Source organism: Thalassophryne amazonica, chromosome 1, assembly GCF_902500255.1.
Source record: "Thalassophryne amazonica chromosome 1, fThaAma1.1, whole genome shotgun sequence".
In the NCBI taxonomy this organism is placed as follows: Eukaryota; Metazoa; Chordata; class Actinopteri; order Batrachoidiformes; family Batrachoididae; genus Thalassophryne; species Thalassophryne amazonica.
In genome coordinates this window covers 94477910-94501716 of record NC_047103.1, presented here as the reverse complement: position 1 = coordinate 94501716, position 23807 = coordinate 94477910, and the positions used below count along the sequence as shown (strand labels likewise).

Genomic DNA, 23807 nt, shown 5'->3' with positions numbered 1-23807 from the left:
CTCTGCTTATTTCATACTGGGTCCTTCAAACGCTGGTCGGTTCTCCGAGCTGCGTCCGACACATAACAGCTGTTTTCAAATCTGTTTGGGGAGATACCACAGCAGAGCAGTAATTTTCCATCTCACCCTGTCCGTTGTATCTTCCTCTGTCACACCAACCACCTGCCTGTCCCCCCTCATCACATCCATAAACCTTCTCTTTGGCCTCCCTCTCCTCCTGCTTGGTGGCTCCATCCTCAGCATCTTAATATCTATATACCCTGGGTCCCTCCTCTGCACATGTCAAACCATCTCAGTCTCTCCTCTCTGACTTTGTCTCCAAACCGTCCCACCTGAGCTGTCCCTCTGATATGTTCATTCCTAATCCTGTCCATCCTCGTCACTCCCAAAGAGAATCTCAACATCTTCAGCTCTGCCACCTCCAGCTCTGCCTCCTGTCTTTTTGTTAGTGCCATTGTCTCTACCTGTACATCATAGCTGGTCTCACTACTGTCTTGTAGAGTTTCTCCATCACTCTTGCTGATATTCTTTGGTCACAAATGATTCCTGCCACCTTTCTCCATCCACTCCACCCTGCCTGCACTGTCTTCTTCACCTCTTTACCACACACTCCATTACTTTGAACAGTTGACCCCAAATATTTAAACTCATCTACTTTCACCACTTCTACTCCTTGTAACTGCACTGTTCCACTGGGCTCCCTCCCATTCACACACGTACTCAGTCTTGCTCCTACTGACTTTCATTCCCCTTCTCTCCAAAGCATATCTCCACCTCTCCAGGCAAAGACTCAACCTGCTCTCAACTCTCTCTACAGACCACAATGTCATGTTCAAACATCATTGTCGATGGACACTTCTGTCTGAACTCATCTGCCAACCTGTCCATCACAATTGCACCATTGGACTTGATACTGACTTGATACTTGGTGTAATCCCACCTCCACCATGAATGAGTCTGTCATTCCTACTGCACGTCACCGCTGTCATACTACCTTTGTACATATCCTGCACTACCCTCACATACTTCTCTGCCACTCCAGACTTCCTCATACAATACCTCAACTCTTCTCTTGGCACCCTGTCAAAAGCTTTCTTTAAATCCACAAACACACAATATAACTCCTTCTGGACTTCTCTATACTTGTCCATCAGTATTCTCAGAGCAAACATTGCATCTGTAGTGCTCTTTCTCAGCATGAAACCATATTACTGCTCACAGATCTTCACCTGTTTTCTCAGCCTAGCTTCTACTACTGTTTCCTATAACTTCATGCTGTGGCTGATTAACTTTATGCCTCTGTGATTACTGCAGCTCTGTACATCATCCTTGTTCTTAAAAATAAGAACTAGCATACTTAGTCTATTAAACAATATGGTTAGAAACTTCACTGCCATCTCTCCTAGACATTTCTGTGCTGCCACTGGAATGTCATCTGCAGCAACTGCCTTTTCATTCTTCATCCCCTTCATAACTGCCCTCACTTCAGCCTAACATATCTCTTGCACTTCCTGATTTATTCTTGCCACATTATCCAATCTTTTCTCTCTCTCATTTTCTTCATTCATCAGCTACTCAAAATATTCCCTCCACCTTCTCAACACACTCTCCTCACTTGCCAGCACATTACATGTGCATCTTTTACCACAATAACCTCCTGCACATCCTTTCCAGCTCTGTCCTTTTGTCTGGCCAATCAGTACAATAACTTTTCTCCTTCCTTACAATTCAACTTCTTTTACAGCTCGCAATATGCTTTTTCCTTAGCTTTTGCCACTTCTCTTTTCACATTACGCCGCAACTCCTTGTACTACTGTCTGCTTTCTTCATCTCTCCGACTATCCCAATTCTTTTTCACCAACCTTTCTCCTTAGGCTTTCCTGGACATCTTCCTTCTGCCACCAAGTCTCTTTGTCTTCCCTCCACTGTTCAAATGTCACACCCATTGCCTTCCTGGCTGTCTCTCTCACAACATCTGCAGTACTTTTCCAATGGTCCAAAATTGCTTCCCCTCCATGCAGTACCTTTCTGTCCTGCTCACTGAATTTCACAGAACAGTCTTCATCCTTGAGCTTCTTCCACCATCTGATCCATTGTTGAGCTGTCATGCTCTTCTTCTTCTTTACCTCTAACATCATCCTACAAACCACCATCCTATGCTGTCTGGCTACACTCTCTCCTGCCACCACCTTACAGTCTCCAAATTTTTTTTACCTTGCATCTCCTACAAAGAATGTAGTCTACCTGCGTGCACCTTCCTCCACTCTTATATGTCACCCTGTGCTCCTCCCTTTTCTTAAAGTAGGTATTCACCGCAGCCATTTCCATCCTTTTTGCAAAATCAACTACCATCTGTGCTTCCACATTCCTGTCCTTGATACCATATCTACCTATTATTTCCTCATCACCTCTGTTCCCTTTGCCAACATAGCCATTGAAGTCCACTTCTATCACCACTCTTTCATGCTTGGGCACACTCTCCACCACTTCTTTGAATTCACTCCACAAATCCTCGTCCTCCTTCATCTCGCAACCTACTTGTGGGGCATATGCACTGATGATATTCATCCTCTGTTCAAACCTCCTTCTGACCGGAAAATCACTAAGGGCCCATGGGCAAGGTCCTTAATCTCCAAGTTGCTCCGGGTGTGTCGTGAGCCTGACATCTGTGTGTGTGTGAATGAGTGAATGTGCAACATTACTGTAAAGCACTTTGCACTTCTGATTCAGGTGAATAGGTCACCTCTGCAGGACCTCACTATATAAATCCAGTCCAAACTGCTGTATCACCTCTGCAGGGCCTCACTATCAAACAGTGAGACAGACGTACACTGTTGTTGATTGATTATTGTATATTTCAAGCAAAGCAGTGTGTTCACCTCTTTTGTAAAAACACACAGTGTAGTGTGTTGATTCCTGAAACAAACAAGGGCTGCTCACTCCACCTCGCAGGTGAAAGCAAGAGGAAGCACCTTTTTTTGTGAATCATGTTTAACTGACTCATCAAAAAAACCTTTCTTTGCCTGATTCTTATGGGATTTGATCAGAGTTTTGCGTCATTATCATGGCACACAGTGGATTTATCAATGTGGCACCAGTTTTTAATGAAATCAGTATGGAAAAGTTGGACTCCACAGCCCCACATAAAGCTGTTTTTAACAGGCTGCATTTTGCTGAAGGTCTTGTTGTGCTGGTGAATTTTATCGTAAACAAAACACCACTAAATTTCTGGTTGAAAGTGTGATGTCATTCACATTGCTGAAATATGTAACAAATATAATATTACTTAACACTTATTCCTATTACCTTACATTACTGCCTTACAGCAACAAGTAATACATTACTGTAATTTTGTTACTTTTGTAATGTGTTTTGTAATGTGTAAAACACTGCTGTTCATGCACTACTTTCCCAAAGGTCTTAGAAACTACAGTTAAAACAGATATTGGCCTGTAATTACTGATGTTGAATGCAATAGATTCATTGATTGGTTGGTTGATTGATTTTTATTTGTAAAAACAATGTAAATATAAAACAGTCGATCTGCTCTGTGTTAGCCTGATCCCGTCAGATCTCAGAAGCTAAGCAGTGCGGGACCTGGTTAGTTCTTGGATGGGAGACCTCTTTGGAACAGCAGCCGCTGTGTGTGTTTCTCCAGGTAACACTGGAGTTGCGTCAGAAGGGCATCCGGCGTAAAACCTGTGCCAACTATCAATGCGGATCTGGTTGTATCCGCTGTGGCGACCCCGAACACAAAAAACGGGAGCAGCCGAATGGACAACCAAATGTAAATATAAGACAGTACAAACAGGTCTTTTGAATAAATACATTGAACATACGGGGCAACACAAAAAAGCGTAAAAGACATGGCACATCACAAATAAACATTGTGACAATATATATTTTCAATAAAATTACACAAAAGATACCAAATGGCATTTATTAAAAAGGTGTAATAATTTAGATTTTATATATATATATATATATATATATATTGTTTCTTGAATAGCTGCGTTCCAGTTTGTGTCTTTGAATAATGAAGAAAAGGACTTGTTTGTTTTGCCAACTTGTTCTTTACACAGTTCCTTGACAGCGCTTATGTGATAGTGGAGCGGATAGTCTGGTGACCGTGTGTAATGGTGCCACAGGCGGAACTCAGCAGGAGGGCGTGGCCAGGCACAGTCAGGAACAGGAAGTATCCTATTATGGAGCAGCGTCTGTGAAGTAAACTTCCTGCAGGGTGTGTGCGAGTCTGCGAGAAGACCGTTTTTGTTCTGTCCTTTCTTTACACCGTGATACTGTGCCCACGTCCACAGGACCGCTTAAACGTTGTTGCCGTGCTCCTTGATAGCTCGTAGCTCCTGACTTTGTTGGATTTTTTAAATTTTTACTTTATTTTTTTCTGAATGATCAGAAAATGTCCAAGTCTTTGAAGAAGATCGTGGAAGACAGCCGAGAGAAGAACATTCCGGAGGTGGAACTCTGTGACAGAAACATCTCCAACATGTTGGACGTCCCGGGCCTCTGTAAGATCCTCACATTACCCTGCTCTGACGTCATGTCTAACGCGTAGCTGTCGGCAGTTATCAAATAAAAGCAACAACTTGGGTTTGGACGTTAAACAAGCAACAGCGGCCTCCAGCGGCCACCGGGACCATGCGTGTAGCAACAAGGCTTCACAAGCAGCTTGATGGAGCTTATGTGTCATTTTATTTTTGCAAGCTAAATGATGCCTTCAGGGTCCAAAACAGGAGCTCGACCTGTCCTCACATGTGTCTATGAGAACCCAAAAATTTGGTATAGCATAATGAGCCCGTCCAAGTGGCCCCATGCTCAAAATATTAGATTTATACGAGGTCTGTCCATAAAGTATAGGTCCTTTTTATTTTTTTCAAAAACTATATGGATTTCATTCATATGTTTTTACGTCAGACATGCTTGAACCCTCGTGCGCATGCGTGAGTTTTTCCACGCCTGTCGGTGACGTCATTCGCCTGTGAGCACTCCTTGTGGGAGGAGTCGTCCAGCCCCTCGTCAGAATTCCTTTGTCTGAGAAGTTGCTGAGAGACTGGCGCTTTGTTTGATCAAATTTTTCTAAACCTGTGAGACACATCGAAGTGGACACGGTTCGAAAAATTAAGCTGGTTTCAGTGAAAATTTTAACGGCTGATGAGAGATTTTGAGGTGATACTGTCGCTTTAAGGACTTCCCACGGTGCGAGACGTCGTGCTGCGCTCTCAGGCGGCGTCATCAGCCTGTTTCAAGCTGAAAACCTCCACATTTCAGGCTCTATTGATCCAGGACGTCGTGAGAGAACAGAGAAGTTTCAGAAGAAGTCGGTTTCAGCATTTTATCCGGATATTCCACTGTTAAAGGAGATTTTTTAATGAAAGACGTGCGGACGGGTCCGCCCGTCGGGACGCAGCCGGCGCGGAGCGGCGGCACAGGAAAAACACCTCCGTGTTGATAACCATTTGTAAAATCCAGGCGGCTTTTGATGGCTTTCAGTGGAGTGAGTATATGAGAAATTGTTTAACAGCTGGACATGTTCCAACTTGTCCTTAAGGCTTCCAACGGAGGTGTTTTTCCTGTGGCGGAGCGCGCGGACCCGTCCGCACGTCTTTCATTAGTTTCTGTGATAACTTGTTTTTTTTTTTTTTTTACTTCATGTGCACTAGAATGACCGATGCTACTTCTTCAGATATTTGTATATTTGTTAGATGACCCTAAATAGCCAACTGTGGAAAATAAACAAAAGGAAAGCGAGACCAGAATTCTTTGATGTGTTGACAGAATGTTATATTTCATTTCAGTCACGTTGTCGGACATCACTCAGCTGGTTCTCAGCCACAACAAGCTGACAGGTAAGATGCTCATACCAAATATTTGATGGACAGTTCAGTGTGGTTAGTGTCCACATCACACAGTGACTATTATTGTTAAGAATGAACTGATACGTGCTTCAGGGCTGATTGAATATTAGTAATCAAGGAGAGCAGTGACCAATATGCAGCTTTTTATTTTATTTATTTTAATCAGGTTTTGTATTAAAACTGAAAACTTTTGGTATGAACTTACAGTAACGTAAGGTCATACACAGAGGTTGTTTTAAATGCTATAGACATTTTAAACATTAATGTATAAGCCCACATCTATTTTCGATGTAACCATGGCATCCTGTACAGAAACCAAAGCAACACTTTCTGTGATGAGTTGTCGCCCAAGCTTTTCTGTTCCTTGTTTAAATACAGGCCATTAATACAAGATTGGTGCCCCTCGCCACATTTATAAAGAGACATGATCCACATAGCACTGTCCATGAACGGTAGCAAAGAGAAGGGCCTATCTCCCCCCCCCCCCCCCCCCCCCCCCCCCCCCCCCCCCCCCCCCCCCCCCCCAAAAATAGAACCATAAGATATAACGCACTCTGACCAAGAACATGGTTTGATGGTTTTTCTGGAATCAGCAAGGGTCTGGCTTTTCCCAAATAGAGGGTCCTTCAGCTGCTTAAGGATTCCAACTTGACTTGGAATTGCCATTCCTTCTTCTTGATGCAGAGGAAGGAAGTTGCGAGGCTCGGACAAAGGGAGGCTGGTGTTGTGACCTGAAATGCTTGTGCTTAGTGTGACATCTACTGGCACTACATTGTTTATAGAGCTTTATATTAGAAGGAACAGTAGCCTTCCTGTGCACTGCCTTTTTAATTTCCAACATGACATGTCATATTTATATACCGTAATACTGTCACATACATGTAACAGCTGCTGAGTTGCTACGAGAGGCATTTCCTTATAACAAGACATGAAATTTCAGCTACGTTTGCCAGAAAACACTTCACAAGCTCCAGCTAAGATAGGATCTGTTTTCTTGTATGAAAATCCTTCCCTGCTCCACTCTGCTATGAAGCTGTGAGTAGCAATGCATCAGACAAATGTTCTACTATGCACAATTTCTCCAGTCATAGTCACAGAATGTGATAATGGCTCCAGTTGTCGAGGGTGTCTTGTTGACTTTCCTCATTTGTCACCTTGCAGGGTCACTGTTAATTACTATATAATTACTGTTATCATTTTGATGGCCTTGATTATATCTTCCGTTATATGCGTTTGTAAAGGGTGAAGGACATATAAAATATAACACAAATGAAATCTGAAATTTGCATCCTATTTAATTTGATCTTAAATCAGCACAAGTTGTAGCTCTTAAAATAGATTAAGAAACACAACAAATTTTGAATTAGTTATTTTTGTTCCACTTTGCATAGGGCCCAATGATGTCTGTGAAGGACCCATCATATGGAGAAAATGTTCCATTAGTTCAAGCAACCCAGCGACACAGTAGTCCCAGATAAGCAGTTGAACATGAGTGAGTGAGTGAGCTCAGGCAGTGAGGGGCTATAAGCCGATACCAACTTTTTTTTTACGTTTTGGTTCACGTTGAACATTCTTGAGAAGTAAAAGTTCATTGCTCTTTGAAACGATGCACTTTCTTTTTGTGCTATATTGTCATTATATCAGTGGCATAAATAGTCTTAAAACAGCATTGCTAATATTCTGAATTCCTCAGGATATTTTTTGGTTAAGTGTGCTTACTTCCAGGGCAGAAGGTTCCTGAAGTCAAAGACCGAATGGTCCGCATGTAAAAATCGGTCCAACCTGCCTCTACTGTGCATGTGTCATTTCAAACCTTAGTAGCTCGTCTGAGACCAAAGCGATCATGTGGATTAATAGGATTATTAACCATCAGATGACAAGGTAAAACCTCTTAAATCACTCTAAAGTCAGTTTTAAGCAGAAATTAGTCTGTTTTAAGCAGAAACAAGGTGATAATTGGTGACGCTTTGAAATGACCGACGCACAGTGAACGCATCAGCCAGCAGCTCGTGGTGCATGTCCAGGCAATTGCAAGTGCAAGAAAGCAGGGTTTCACTGCAGCTTGTTTTCCAAGTGTAAGGGATGATGGACAAGCAATGACATGGAGACTTGATTTAATTAAGACCAGAAGATGTGTATGGAATGAATGATATGCGAGGTTTGCTTCATGCGCACAGCTCCAATTTATATTACTCATTTCAAGTGTAAATGTGAAGATGTTAAAATACATTTTTAAATATTAAGCCATATATTAACGTGTAGTGTGTGTTCTCATGATTACATTCGACCTTTGAATTAATATCATTATTAAGTTACATTAATTAGTTAATTAATTAATTAACTAATAGCAAACTTTAATTTAACCTTGATTCAGTAGCATCAGAAAACTAGTTACACAAGCTGAATTACCCGTTCTACACACGGGGAATAGAGAAGAATTTTAGCCATGTCATTGTATATCATGTCACTTTAGTTAAGGTGTAGTAAGTTGCATTGCATTGTGTGTAATGTTGTTATCGTTTTCATAGAGCAATTTGTGTCATTCATGATAAAAAGGTGATAGCATGTTGTATCACAGCAATGCTGTGGAATACCATATACAACAGCTATATTTTTATTGAAAAAAACGTGCGTCTTAAGTGGCACGTGGTACCTGCTGGCCAGTTTGGATTGTAATTAAAGTGAATCCCAGCCAGCTGCTACTACATAGTAAGTAAAGTGTAATGCTGCTACCTGACCTGAGTACCACGTGAACTACAAAAATAAGGGCTCTAGTGAGCGGGTCGTGATTTAAGGCTGACCGTGTGCATGTGTGTGTGCGTGTGCGCTTGTACACTTTCAATCTAAGGACCCCAGTGACCTCCCCCTTGGTGCCCCCAGTCATCATACCAAGTTTGGTGTCGATTGCTTAATTACTATGGCTGTGCATAACAAACACACACACACACACACACACACACACACACACACACACACACACACGGTCAGCTTAGTATATTAAGCTGGGCAGACACTGTACGATATTTTCAGTCATTGTACTTCACTTCAGAGTGTGCGACTTATGTTCTCACACTGCACGGCCCGATGCTCTGATGCGATCTGACTACTCACATTGTACCTTCAAAACCACATGTCGGACTCGTGTTTCCAGAAGCAAAATGTAAGCAGAAGCTTTTTTTTTCAAACTTTATTTATATTTCTTATTTTTACAAAAACTCTTGATGGGAGACATCAGTTTTTTTTTTTTTTTTTTTTTTTTTTTTTTAATACAAGACTTTAAATGAGTTGAAGAATAATGGGGAAAAAAGAAACAGAAGCTGCTCTCCCAAAGAAATGATCACTGTTTATGCTCTCTCCGGTGTTTGCACATGCACAGTGTGAGAGATGCTTGAAGCACTGCTTCAGCAGCGCGGAACCCTCACGGTGGCCGACCAGAATATAAAACAGGTTTGATTTTCATCCGACCATACGATTGCTGATTGGGAGGTGGTCGTGAGAGGTTAAACGCAGCTCGTTACTCCATGTATACTACATGATTCAGGACACGCGATTAAGCTGAAACTCGGCGCGATCCAAATAATTCTCGCATGAGTGAAAAATCGGCTGAAAAAGGGCCAAAACTTGCACAGTGGAAGCCCAGCTTTAGATGAACACGTCTAGTTTGTTCTTTCACTGGTGACATTTCCATGAAATTACGTTACAAATGTTCCTTTCTCTTTCAAATGACTCTTAAATTAAAAAATAACATCAAAAATGGATTATTCATATCACTGAAACTTAGGGAAAGTGGTATTGCTTAACATGTTGGCACTATTAGGAGGTAACAATGTTTTATATCGCCGACATTAATGAGCGATGCTATGAGAACCATAGGGCCCCTTCACACATAGTACGAATCACGGCGAAACAGTTCGTATGAGTGAACCACGAAAACATTGAGCCGATGTTGGGAGGAACACGTGGTCGGGCAGGCGTGAACGATGATGGTGCACGAAACCATCAGCAGCGGGAACACGATGTGAGCAGCTGGAGCATGTGTAGCCACATTGCGCAGCTGCTGTGGAAAAAAAATAATACATGCCACTCATGGGATTCAAACCTGCAATTTACAAAAGCTTTGATTGCCAGGCAGAAACTTTACCATTGTGCTACCATCACTGTCCTATAAAAGGTGCGGAAAAATGCCTGAAATCAACAAGGAGATAGACGTATGTAAAAAAAAAATAAATCCACACACCATAAAAACACTGCATTTTATTGAATCCCTCTTATCAAGCGGACAATACAAGTATGAACCATCTGTGCCTCTGTAGATAACCCATGGTCACAAATGTACAGTCATGTAATGACATGAATGACATGGTGAAATCTTATCATGTCCACATCTACTGGCCTGGCGTATCCAGCTGGTCGCACATGCATCTGGCCCAACACACGTGTCCTGTGGACGGTGCGCAGCAGGAGAGACACCGCGTCATGTGGAACAAGCTCACATGGGTGACGTGACATTCAGATCACCTACTGCGATCACCTACTACTTATGATCTGACCGTCCGTTTCACTTGGGGCAGCCTGTGGATGTGCATGCCGTGCGTTTGCTTACTGCAGCCCATTGCAACAGCAATGTATGTTTTTATGTATATCCACATGAGGACAGCAAGCAGACACATGTCACAGTGGACAATTGTAAGTTTCCTGTCCGTCCGAACACGGTACGTGTTCCCCAGCTGTGACATCCACAGCCAGAGATCTCAACAGCTGTGGCTGTCAGCGGCAACAGCCCCTGTCAGTTCAGCTCACACACCAGCGTGTCACTGGTTCTGTTATGGGATCAGTTCTTTTTAGTTATTTTTACTGCTGTTTAGTTATTCCACATCCATCCGCAACATATCCGCCACCTGTTTTGCGGATGGGGGGGGATCACACGCGCGATTCACATGCGCGGCACGTGTTTCGGGGGAAGCTGATACTCTGGCACACCACATGTGCATTGCTGTCTTGCAACGCCACACTCGTGGGGGCACTTAGACAAATTTCACAGCCAGCTCGAAAGTGATCATCTGTTCACTATTTTTGTGCTAACAGCGTGAATGGCCACACATTTTTTACAGTAGTGTTCAGAATAATAGTAGTGCTATGTGACTAAAAAGATTAATCCAGGTTTTGAGTATATTTCTTATTGTTACATGGGAAACAAGGTACCAGTAGATTCAGTAGATTCTCACAAATCCAACAAGACCAAGCATTCATGATATGCACACTTCTAAGGCTATGAAATTGGGCTTTTAGTAAAAAAAAAAGTAGAAAAGGGGTGTTCACAATAATAGTAGTGTGGCATTCAGTCAGTGAGTTCTTCAATTTTGTGGAACACACAGGTGTGAATCAGGTGTCTCCTATTTAAGGATGAAGCCAGCACCTGTTGAACATGCTTTTCTCTTTGAAAGCCTAAGGAAAATGGGACGTTCAAGACATTGTTCAGAAGAACAGCATAGTTTGATTAAAAAGTTGATTGGAAAGGGGAAAACGTATATGCAGGTGCAAAAAATTATGGGCTGTTCATCTACAATGATCTCCAATGCTTTAAAATGGACAAAAAAAAAAAAAACATGCGTGGAAGAAAGTGGAAAGCAATCATCAAAATGGATAGAAGAATAACCAGAATGGCAAAGGCTCACCCATTGATCAGCTCCAGGATGATCAAAGCCAGTCTGGAGTTACCTGTAAGTGCTGTGACAGAAGACGCCTGTGTGAAGCTAATTTATTTGCAAGAATCCCCTGCAAAGTCCCTCTGTTAAATAAAAGACTTGTGCAGAAGAGGTTACAATTTGCCAAAGAACACATCAACTGGCCTAAAGAGAAATGGAGGAATATTTTGTGGCCTGATGGGAGTAAAATTGTTCTTTTTGGGTCCAAGGGCCACAGACAGTTTGTGAGACGACCCCCAAACTCTGAATTCAAGCCACAGTTCACAGTGAAGACAGTGAAGCATGGTGGTGCAAGTATCATGATATGGGCATGTTTCTCCTACTATGGTGTTGGGCCTACCTGGATACCAGGTATCATGGATCACGATACCTGGCATACCAGGTATCATGGATCAGTTTGGATATGTCAAAATACTTGAAGAGGTCCTGTTGCCTTATGCTGTAGAGGACATGCCCTTGAAATGGGTGTTTCAACAAGACAATGACCCCAAGCGCACTAGTAAACGAGCAAAGTCTTGGTTCCAAACCAACAAAATTAATGCCTCGCAGATGTGAAGAAATCATGAAAAACTGTGGTTATACAACTTAATACTAGTTTAGTGATTCACACGATTGCTAAAAAAAAGCAGTTTGAACATAATAGTTTTGAGTGTGTAGCGTCAACAGCAGATGCTACTATTATGTGAACACCCCCTTTTCTACTTTTTTTTTTACTAATAGCCCAATTTCATAGCCTTAGAAGTGTGCATATCATGAATGCTTGGTCTTGTTGGATATGTGAGAATCTACTGAATCTAATGGTACCTTGTTTCCCATGTAACAATAAGAAATATACTCAAAACCTGGATTAATCTTTTTAGTCACATAGCACTACTATTATTCTGAACACTGCTGTAAGTGCCAAGCGAGTGGTGTTAGATATTCGTTTGTCTCACCTGGAATTTGGCCGACACCTGGTGCGAGAGGGATCGAATAGGCTCTCACAGGGCACTCTCTGTCTGTCAGCTGCTGGTGTGTGCAAATACGTGTAGTTGTAGCAACAGGTGTACGAGCCGTTGGAGGCAGCTCCGATTTTACATGTATTGCATACGATTTCTGCGTCGTGTGCAATTCATTCACATTCGTACTATGTGACCCCTTATTTTTCTCCAACACCATGCCAAATTTCAAGAATCCGTAACAAGGTGTATGATAATTTCAAATTCCCTCTCTGCTATATGTGTATAGACCATATACCAGTGGTGTCCAAAGACATTCCAGAAAGGCCCACAAGTTTGCGGTTTCTTTCCAGACACTGACTCAGCAGGTGGTTTCACTGATTAACTGCTTCCATCTTCTCAATGTGATGTGAATCAGTGAAACGAATACCTGTAAATTACCTTGTGTACTTACACATATATTTGTAACTATAACAGTGTGTGACATATAATGATGACATTACCTCCACCTCTCCACTGCTGGTTAGTTCTTTGACCTGAAGATTTGTGTTTCTGCTTTCAACCAGTAGAGGTCACCACAGGCCTACTAACAAACACCATTTTTGTCTCAATTTGTTCTGTTATTAAAGAAAAGAGGTTTTAGTGGTTTGAAAAAGTGGTATTTTATGTCATTGAGAATACTTCTTCCTTTTACTGCTGCTATTAAATGTGTAGTTTTAAAAGCATGCCTTCAGAAAGGAAAAATATCAGCCACATTATATTTTGTAAAGATGATGTGGTGAAACTGTTGTGGGGCTCAGCTTTAATAACATCTAGATCATTAACCTTTAAGATTTCCTCAGCCTGACCTGACATCAGAGACACAAGATAGGTTTACATCCAGATTGCTTCAATTATTTATGAAATCAGTAAATAAAAATACAATAACTTTCTGTCTGTGTGCACAGCCCTAAGTAAGTACATTTGCTTGAGGACTCTGCTTGAGTATAAATTTCTACTTGAATGTTTGTATTTTATGCTTCTAGGGTCAAGTATTGTACTTTTGCTCCACTGCAGTTTTTCTGGCAGTCTCAGTCTGAGATTCAAGAATTCTTTCTTGTCATTATGCATACACATAATGAAATTTTGTTTGGTAGGTTTGGCTTCTGAAAGGCACAAGTACTTTATTTTGTTTGTAGTTTCAGATTAACAGTAGACAATATCATCAATAAGTAAATTATTCTGTGGCTATGATGGAAAAATGGTGCATAAAATGTTTAATGTGATGTATTTGTAATCACTTTGTGCCAAACGCACGTATTAATTACTCAATTTCAGCTCCATTGTGGTGTTGTACAGATGGCAACATTTGGTGTTTCGCAGTTGTGAATTTCGTGCCGTCTCATTGTCCGTGACTCGTGAGAGATCAGTTTCAGCAGAGTTCCGGTTTCACAAACCGAACGGTCCGCCCCTAAAATTGGTCCGCCCTGCCTCCACTGCGCATGTGTAATTTCAGAGCTCAGCAGCTTGTCTGAGACAGAGGTTCTTCACCCAAAGCGATCAAATGGATAATGGGATTATTAACCATCAAATGACAAGGTAAAACCTCATGAATCATTCTAAAGTCAGTTTAAGCAGAAATGAGATGATACTCGATGCTTTGAAATGACGGGGGGCAGTGAATGCATTAGCTAGCAGCTCGTGTAGCTGCAGCGCTCTGATCACTACCCCGTGTTTTATTGTGAAGTAATGCTGAATCTATGTGGAAATGACTATTGGACAAAAAGCTTCAGTTATCTGTTGCTGAGATAGATGATGACTGGGGTGCAGTTTTAAGCAGGAAAAGAGGTGATAGTCGGTGAACTGTGACTAATGATGCATGTGTAGTGAAGACAGGGCAGACCGATTTTTAGTGGGGACCGTTCAGTCTGCGACACAGGTTCAGGGTACAATATAACAAACGTTGTGAAGTATGGACAACAAGATAATATTGGGGCACCGCAAGAAGTTCCTCATAGGTACTACACCTCCTCTAAATAACCCTGTCAACTTCAGTGAACGTGTCATCATCATAATTGCCCGTGAATTCGCTAGATCAATGCCCATCCCGTCCTCGTTAGCCATTGTTTATATGGCTTTGAAACGCCGGAACTCTGTTGGTGCCGGGGTGCCTCTGGGAAGCACAAAAACGTGATGTCCAAGTACTTGTGGAACCTTTCTGTATTTTCTTATCAAAGCTTTAGCTTCCAAACCACTAGATACAAACCACTACATTAATAAAAAATGTAAAAAAAAAAGTATGAAATGAATTGGTGCTGCTGTGTGATGTGGAAATTTTGCACTTTCCGTTGAGTTATTATTTTTTTTCTAGGAATTTTGAAAAGATGGCAGTCCTGGGTTGTTTCATGGCGTGGTCTTTTAATAATCTGAAGTCAAATTAAAGCAAAACAATTCCTCTTTAAAACCCTATTAACACAATCCATAATTTGCATCACATTTTTACCAAAATTGGAGCAACTTTAACTTTTGATCCCTGTTCTAACTGAAATTGACCTTTGTCACATTTTTTTCTGTTTTTTACCCCATAACTCCATAACATTCAGTGATAGTCCAAACTATACCTTTTTGGAATCTTTATAATCAGACAAATAATATGATATAACTTTTAATATGATTGGAATAATATTCAGTTTTAATCCCTGTGTAAATCTTCATTGACCTTTGTAGGTCATTAGAGGTCAGCTCCAAGATGCCTCAATATCTGAGAATAAACAGTTAATTTAGAATATGTGTGCCAAATTTGGTGCTTTCATAACAAAATTAACAATTGTTATGAAAATTTTAGCCTAAACTGCCAACACTAAACTGGTTATCGACATCCAAGCTTTTTGTTTTTCAAATCCTCTGCTGAGGCTAGGTGAAAATAATAAATAATTCACAGTGTCCCTTAGGGTTAAGCATTTTATCCATTACGACTAAACCATTTTTGATGAGTACGAGCATGATACGAGTAAAACTCATCAGTAACTCACCGCACCCGCCCCTCCCTACACAGACACATCTCTGCAGCCTCTCGCACACACAGACAGGGACTGATCTCTCTCTCTGTGCTTGGCTTGATTCCAGCTTCATGTTTCTGCTCTCTTCAGTACTCCTTAGGTTTTCTTCAGCTCGCCTCTATTTTGATTTGTATGATATTTAAAGTTTACTTGGTGAACTTGTTTCGTAACATACGTGCTGCATTTGACAAGACAGAGCTGAACACGGCTCATGCCGCGCCGGTTCACTGCATCCACTCCGGCCTTTTTTTTTTAACGTTTTTTTTGTTCTTCATTTGATTGGGTGATATTAAAGTCAGTGGAAAACTTTGCTCCTACTGAATACGGTGCTTTTGAGAAGAATACCGTTGAACAAGGCTGACATATTATTTCCTGTTGCCATCATTGGATGTTTGCATGAATCATCAAGTTCATACACTTGCACACATACACACGTATACAGTAGCTGAACACACAAGTAGCCTATTTTAAATTTTTTATTGATATGGCAGCATGCAGTATCTGACACTTTCTACTGCAGTTCATAAAATAAATTGGTCAGTTAGAACAACCTCTGTCTCTCCCTCTCACACAGTCACTCAGTCACACACACACATGCACACACAGACAGACAGACAGACACACACACCTTAATGAACATTGTTTAACTTTGTGTGGGGAAAAAAAAATGCCAAGAATGTTAGGTAGTAAAAATAATAAATTATTGGGGGAAAAAAAAATCACAGTTGATCATTAAAAAAATAAACTAAAATAAAAAAGTTGTGTTGAGTATGACCACTCTGTTCATGCATACTTAGTAGTTCATAATTTCGTACTACATTGAATGTCAATTCTGAGGCTGTTCTGTTATTCATTCATACACTTAAAGGAGACCTGCATTGAAAGAAATGCAGTCAGATTTTTTGAACAAAAAATGACTTACATTTACACATGAGATCCTTCTGAATGTAGTAAAGTAAATCTGCAAGCCCAAGATCTGTCATTCAACAGGAGAAATCTTCATTTGAAAATGACAAATTTACAGCTAACATTTAGCCCTCCGCAATTGTCCCTCTCATCATGGACGCTGCCGAGACGTCACGGACAAGACCCTCTCCCAGCATGCATTGCGCCAATTGTAATTTGTGGATTTACGTCAGTTTGCATCTGCACCTTTTTCTTGTCTTATACGGAAGGATCTACTTTTTTAAACTTCATATTGTCTTGCGGCACGTTTGGTGAGTACACATTTCTTTTATTTCGTGCTGAAAATTATTTTGGGGGACTTTTCATACGCCCGTTTGATTGAGTGGTGTCACAATGAAAATCTACTGTCTTTCGCCTCCGGTACCATCGTGGGATATGGAAGTGAGACCCGCAAAGAATCCCAGTCATTTAAAATATATAAACCTCTCTCAGCATCCATGGAGCTCTGGGGCTCTGCGATTGCCGAGACGTGCGGTGCTGTGGATTTTGCCGCAGACGTCTGTCCTTGCAGCAACAGGTTGTACGGCCGCTTCGCATTAAAACAGCAAGCGTAGCGGAGGCCGAGAGCGGGAGAGGAAGAACAGCGCCCGCTGTCGATGTCGTTGCTGATCTGAGCACACAGATCTGTATCTCACATTCAATGCAGCTTACTTTTGGATGTTGAAACCAGGACGTGTATAAGTAACATTACTACAGATAAATCAATTTCAGTACTGGATCGGACTGAAGGCGGGAGCACGTCGTGTTGTCACCTGACGTCCATGGAAATGATACGGCTTGTACAAACTTTTCACAGAGGGCTAAATTTTAGCTGCACAATTTGTCATTTTTAACGAAGATTTCTCCGCTGAATTACAAATTTGGCTTACAGATTTACTTTACTGCATTCACAAGGGTCTTTCTAAATACATATCAGCTATTTCTTTCTGAAATCTGACCACCATTTATTTCAATGCAGGTCTACTTTAAAAATATTCATGTTCTGAGTTTATAAAAACTTCTTCTGTAAATAGTTCTACTTTGTAATCAAAAGCATTGATTTGAATCTCAATTCTGAGGCTGTTCTGTAAATATTCTTTCATGCACTTAAGAATATTCATGTTTTAAGTTCATAAACACTTATTCTGTAAATAGTTCTTACTTTTGTGATCAAACACATTGATTTGAATCTCAATTTTGAGGCTGTTCTGTCAATAGTTTTCAAATAAACAATAAATATAGCAACTTCTGATCAATCCATATCAATTTCAGACTTAAAATATTGTAGCCCCACCCATTTCTGGTTAAACCACACTCACTTCCATTCTAGGCCTTGCCCACTCCGAGTACAGATACGGGTACAGATAATTTAGATGGTTGAACAGATACAGATAGTGGTGTACTCTCTCTAATCCCTAGTGTGCATGTATGTAACACCAGGCAGTCAACTCTCACTCTCTGACCACGCAGTGATGATATTTCACTACCAATTCATTTCATCTTCATGTCATAGGGCCATCGTGCTTCACTGCTGTGTCCGTCTCTGCATCTCACGGCTGTCTCACGTTTTGCGACATTTTCATGCACTTCCACTATCTATTGTCGCAGATGCTGCCAAGATGGTCAAAACTGCTGGCTCACCCATAATTCTAACGTCAGTGAAATCATTATACCGTGTCTACCTTTATGTGTGTATTGCATCTTGTGGATGGGTAGTGTTAATTTCTGAGTTTGTGCACAACAAACACCAAAGGTGCACAGAATACACAAGGCAACCATCATACGGATGTGAATGTGAAGTTAAGAGCACACATTTCCACCCTTACAAGTTAGTTGTGCCTAAAACATGAAGACATGATTCTGTGTCTTGAATAAAAAGGTTGCTAATATCACAGTGTGATGAACTTCCAGCGCTCAATGTACTTGTGACATAATGTGAACACTTTTTTTCTTTAAAGGCCTGTTGAATAAAATTCCTCATTGTGTTAAAGTATTTGTTGTGTTTCAAGTTTGTATAAATGCCCCTCTTTGCACACCTGATCCCATCATACCTCAGACATTGAGCAATGTAGGTCTGATTAGGACTTGGCTGGAAGACCGCTTAGGAACACCAGGAGCTCCATATATCTTTCCCCAAGTAGAAGTGGAATTGCATCAGGAAGAGCATCATGTGTTAAACTTGTAAAAACTTGTGGTGACCTGAGCAACTGGGGCCAGCCAAAAGCAAATAAATAAATAAATCCTTTCAACATATACATCATTCATGTTATTCTAGTGCATCAGTGAATATAGAGACAAAGTTTGTCATTTTAAAATAATATATCCATGTTACTTTTGTGTAGCATGGCCAGCATACCCACTGGGGGATTTTAGTGAAAGAAATTATGATATAGCTTAAGAGTAACTGTAACACTGGAATTTGTGTGTGTGTGTGTGTGTGTGTGTGTGTGTGTGTGTGTGTTTCAAGCAGGATTACATTAATTTCCTCCCTCTCAAACACATGGATGTGCAGGTTGCTAGTTGTGTATATTTCTATATGGGTCTCTAATACAGAACCGATATGGAAATCAGTGGAGCACATGGGGTGTAGGTGTTTGTAACTTGCATTTATCTGAACAGGAGGTTGTGTTGCATTGACTGAACTGTGGTCAGTGGTCCACAGAGAGAGGGGCCGCTTTAATGACATCATCATTGAACTGAGGAGACCTTTAAAACCAACAGCTATGAAAATGGAGCCATTTTGCTATCAATGAACTTAATGTACACCACTCCTCCTTGTTTACTAGGACGGTCATTAACATCAATATCATATATGCTGATATATCACACTATTTGCTATCTATTCACCATAATCTGGCAATGTACTTTGGGGACATTCTGAATATTGTTCTTTGTTTTTTTTTTGTTGTTGTTTGTTCCTGCTATACATTTTCATTGTTCATTTTTGCAACCATTACATTGCACAAGGTAACAGCTGCCTCTTCTTCTTCTTCTTCTTCTTCTTCTTCTTGTCCAGTGCAGCTTTAAGCATAAGCTCTTTTGCAATTTGGAATTGGTATGGTACGTAGGCATACTGCACCTTTGTGTACATTAATATTAGCCATTCAGTAGAAAAAGGGAAGACCAAATGTTGTTACCTGCTTAGTGGTGACCCACTGCTTAAGCCATTCTAACAGCAGTGATGAAAGTTTTCCGGTAATTTCCGGAAGTCCGGGTTTACTTACTTGGTGAACATTTCCTGGTTATTTTTGATAGACACGTCAGAATCCATTCATTCAGTTCCATTCAGTTCCACGCCCAAATAGTTGGTGGCAGTAATGTTCTGTGTTGGATTGCAAGCCACTGATAATCTCCAAATAAGAAGAATGGTTATTTTGTTTTAGGAGTTTATTAATTCATATTTTTGGGGACTGCGCGGTTGTTTTCCTAACAGTTTACTTTGTTAGGGACATTAAAAGTTATGAGCTGCGTATTTCTTCTAGTAATGATACATTAAATGGAGCTAACCGGTGACTCTTCCAGCTGCTAAAAATGCTAATGCCGTTAGCATTCAGATGAGACTTTAACGCTGTCTGCAAGTCACAACCACAAGATTAATGGCTTTGAGTAACGGACAAAAATTTGTCTGAGGGAGTAAGTAATTGAAAATGATATGTGACGTTAATGCTCTGCTGAGTTATCAGCTAATGTTAGTGCTATCGCTAACATTTACCAAATAAAGCTACACAGTTTTAATTGTTAGTCATCACTGAAGTAACAACTTTAAATACCTTAGATTTTTGTTTTAATTTTATTTGTAACTATCAAAGAAAATAGCACAGCACTGTTTCATATTCATTTTGTTTAATGTACACATTACTTTTCATGCTTTTTTGTTCCTTATAATGTTAATCAAGAAATTATCTCAGCAACAACAACCGATAAGTTATGGCTTTAATTTACAGATGAGCATCAAAGATTTCTAAAAAAAATCTTTTATTATTATTAAAAATATTTTAATCACTAGATTTCTAATGTAAGAAGAGGTTTTTAACTTAAAAATATGCAGTATAATTGGAAATTAATCTTGAAGTAAAAACACATTTATAAGGATTTTAAGGTGGCCAAGAAATTGAAAACAGAGATAATAAATAGCTCCAAAGCTCCTGCCAAAACTAGGAAAACTCTGAAGTGAGTGAAGGTTACAAGTTGATGCATTACTCTGTTGTTCCATTGAATTGACACTGAGAATGATTATTTTTGAGTTCTTTGAATTGTCATTTCCTTGTACTTTTCTGAACAATGTATGTTTTTTGGATTAAAGGCCGGTAACATAATACAAGTTGTGTGAAAAGACTGGGGTGGAGCACTTGACCTGACCCCCCAAAAAAAAAAAAACTTTTTTTTTTAAGATTTATATGGTGGGTAAATAGACCTGCACCAGAATGAATCTGAGATTTCCCCACCACCATTTTCATTTTTTTTTTCCAAGGCCCACTTTCATCCTTGTAACAATAAAGAGATCAAATACACAAAGTACAACAATGAATTATCAAAAATGGAAAACAGGAAAACAAGTCCCAATTATAGATCATTGTAATTGCCCATTTCATTTTCCTGAACAATGGAGTGAAGCGTGATTACTCACCTGTGTCCTCACTCTGAGTAATCCATGTCTTTAGGAGGAAAGTCGTGCAGACCCCGGACTCCTACAGGTGGATAACATTCAGTGGGCAGTGCAGTTCTGACTGTGGGGAGAAGAGGCACCTGAAGTGGCACTTTGTTTGGGATATCTTCATTAGAATGAACGACTAGACTCTACGTCAACAAGAACTGCAGAAACGTATCGATAATCTGATGATATATGGGAAAGCTTTTGAATAAATACATCGATTCTGACAACATTGACAGTTGTACTGTTAATGTACACCTTTTTGAGGGCTTTGTCAAAGAACGTGTAGTGTGCCCCACTCGGTATACGGTGCATCCGGAAAGTATTCACAGCGCTTCACTCTTTCCATATTTTGTTATGTTGCAGCCTTATTCCAAAATGGAATAAATTAATTTTTGTTTGACAACCTGAAATTTTTGAAACCTTCACCATCTAAAAGTATATATTCTTGGCTATCTTTTGTTCATAGATGGTTGTGGTGCAACCCTTCATTGAAGAAATATTATTATATTATTATAATTTTTTTTTTTTGTAGCACCTCATAAATGCTCATTTTCAACATTCGTTTTAGTGTAATTCCATGCAGATTTCATTAGTTCCTGAAACTGCAATAGGAAACACGAGATAACAGAAAGTCACTTAACATGCTTAAGGATCTTCAATATTTAGGAACATAGATTATCATCCGATGAGTCCTCTGAGATTATAGTATCATATATCTGGGAATGCAACCAAACTTGTATATGGATTTATTTTTCAAAATACTGTACATTACATCCACAACATTATCTTTTGTCCAAACATTAAATGAAACATAGTCAGCACAGTGTACATTAAATGACTCATGTCAAGTTCATCATAAACAGTTTTGCAGAATTAACAGATTCCTCTTTCAGATGATATCTGCATCCTGTGGCAGTTGTGGGTGCTGGCATCTTGGTTATAACATGATTTACCTTTTAAAATAAATCTGAGATGGTCAGGTGGGGGAAATTTTCTGAAATTTGTTGAAATGACATGAAATGACCCATATAGGGCAAATGAACCATGCCCGTTTGTGTCTACAAAAACATTTCCAGCATTTTGAATTTCTTGAATTTCTTTTTTTTTAATTACTCCAGGGTTGGCATAAGGAATATTTGATCCACACTAAACAAGCTATCATTTTATTTTTAAAAAAGATTGACTAAAAAAGATTTATTTGACATGACAGGCTCATTCATTATGTCACATAGAAGGTATGTGTCAAATATGATACAAATCACCCACAAGGAGGCACAATAATAACCACTTTTATGTTACGGGTAGTAACTTCTGAACCATAGGTCACAGAATCCAAATTCTTTGTTTCACTGAAGTGCTTAAATGCTTATGTAGCAAATCACTGCTTTGTGTCTAAACATTTCCTATGATTTTCTCACAATTTTTGCTTAATCTTCACCAAGTTGGGCATGTACACAATTTGAACAAATAAAAAAAAATAATCATTTTTTTAAAAACATGTTTTGCTATTTTCCTGTTGCCAAACTTGAGTAGGCAAAGAAATGCACTATATGTCATGAATGAATTACTGTACTGAAATCAAACTTGGTGGGCGTGATCATACCAAGAAAAAAAAAGATGACCAGTCTGATGGAGGTGGATTAAATTGCATTTGTGTTGGAATACAGACCACCATTCGGCTTTGTAGTTGAGCTTTACTGAAACAAGCACATGCATTTTCTTTCATGAATTAAAAGGTTTGAACCTGATTTCTCAAAACACATGCCTCAGTTGAACACTGTGTCTTATTCACATGCACTGGACTCTAAGACATGCATTACTGTATGTTTATAAAAAAAAAAAAAAGCATTTATTCTCCAAAAATTCACATTTTGTTGTCTGTTTCTATATTTTTTGAAAGTCCTCAAATTTAATCTCTTAGTTCCTTTTCCTTCACTTTCTGTTAAGTAAGTGCAAATTTGGTAAAATTTTCTTCATGTTTTGATTTGAAATAGAATGTGCAGTGTTCCCAATGCATTTGAGTGTATGAAAATAAAAGCTATTTTAAGGATTTTGACCTATGTTTAGTTTTGTAAACAGTGCTATTATTTTGAACACAATTCTGTGTGTGTGTGTGTGTGTGTGTGTGTGTGTGTGTGTGTGTGTGTGTGTGTGTGTGTGTTTCAAAAATCACTCATGGTTTTGTATTGTTTCTTGAAAATGTAACTGAAACATAAAGTGTGTGAAATTCACATGGTAAAATTTCTATTAACTGAGAATATTTGTGGTACCATCTTTGAATGGAATGTTCATCCATAAGTCAGTGGTACACCTCAATGTGTGCACCACCTTTTTGTAGCAATCAAGCCAACATTTCACGCATGACTGACCACACATTTTCCAACATTTCAGGATTCATTGATCACATGGGTTTTTTAATGCATTCTTCAAGCATTGGGAGATCCCATGGTCTTGTTCCATAGACGTTCGGCTTGAAGTCCCACAAGAAAAAAAGTCACATGGTGTGAGATCAGATGAATGGGGAACCCTTTCCATGGGACCACGATGACCAGTCCACTGATCGAGAAGTGCTCATCCAGGAACGCACGAACTTGACACGGATAATGCGCTGGGGCATCATCTTGTTGAAAATGACTTGCTGCATGTTAGCTACA

The 23807-nt window shown here is 39.9% G+C and overlaps 1 protein-coding gene across 1 annotated transcript in view; it reads left to right on the top strand.

The window, feature by feature from the left end:
- The first annotated feature begins 4192 nt into the window (after window positions 1-4192).
- rsu1 (Ras suppressor protein 1) overlaps window positions 4193-23807 on the top strand; it is a 213396-nt gene continuing 193781 nt past the window's right edge. The window contains 2 exon segments of the mRNA XM_034172800.1: window positions 4193-4526; window positions 5814-5864. Coding sequence (XP_034028691.1) covers window positions 4418-4526; window positions 5814-5864 — 160 coding nt within the window. The 5' untranslated portion in view covers window positions 4193-4417.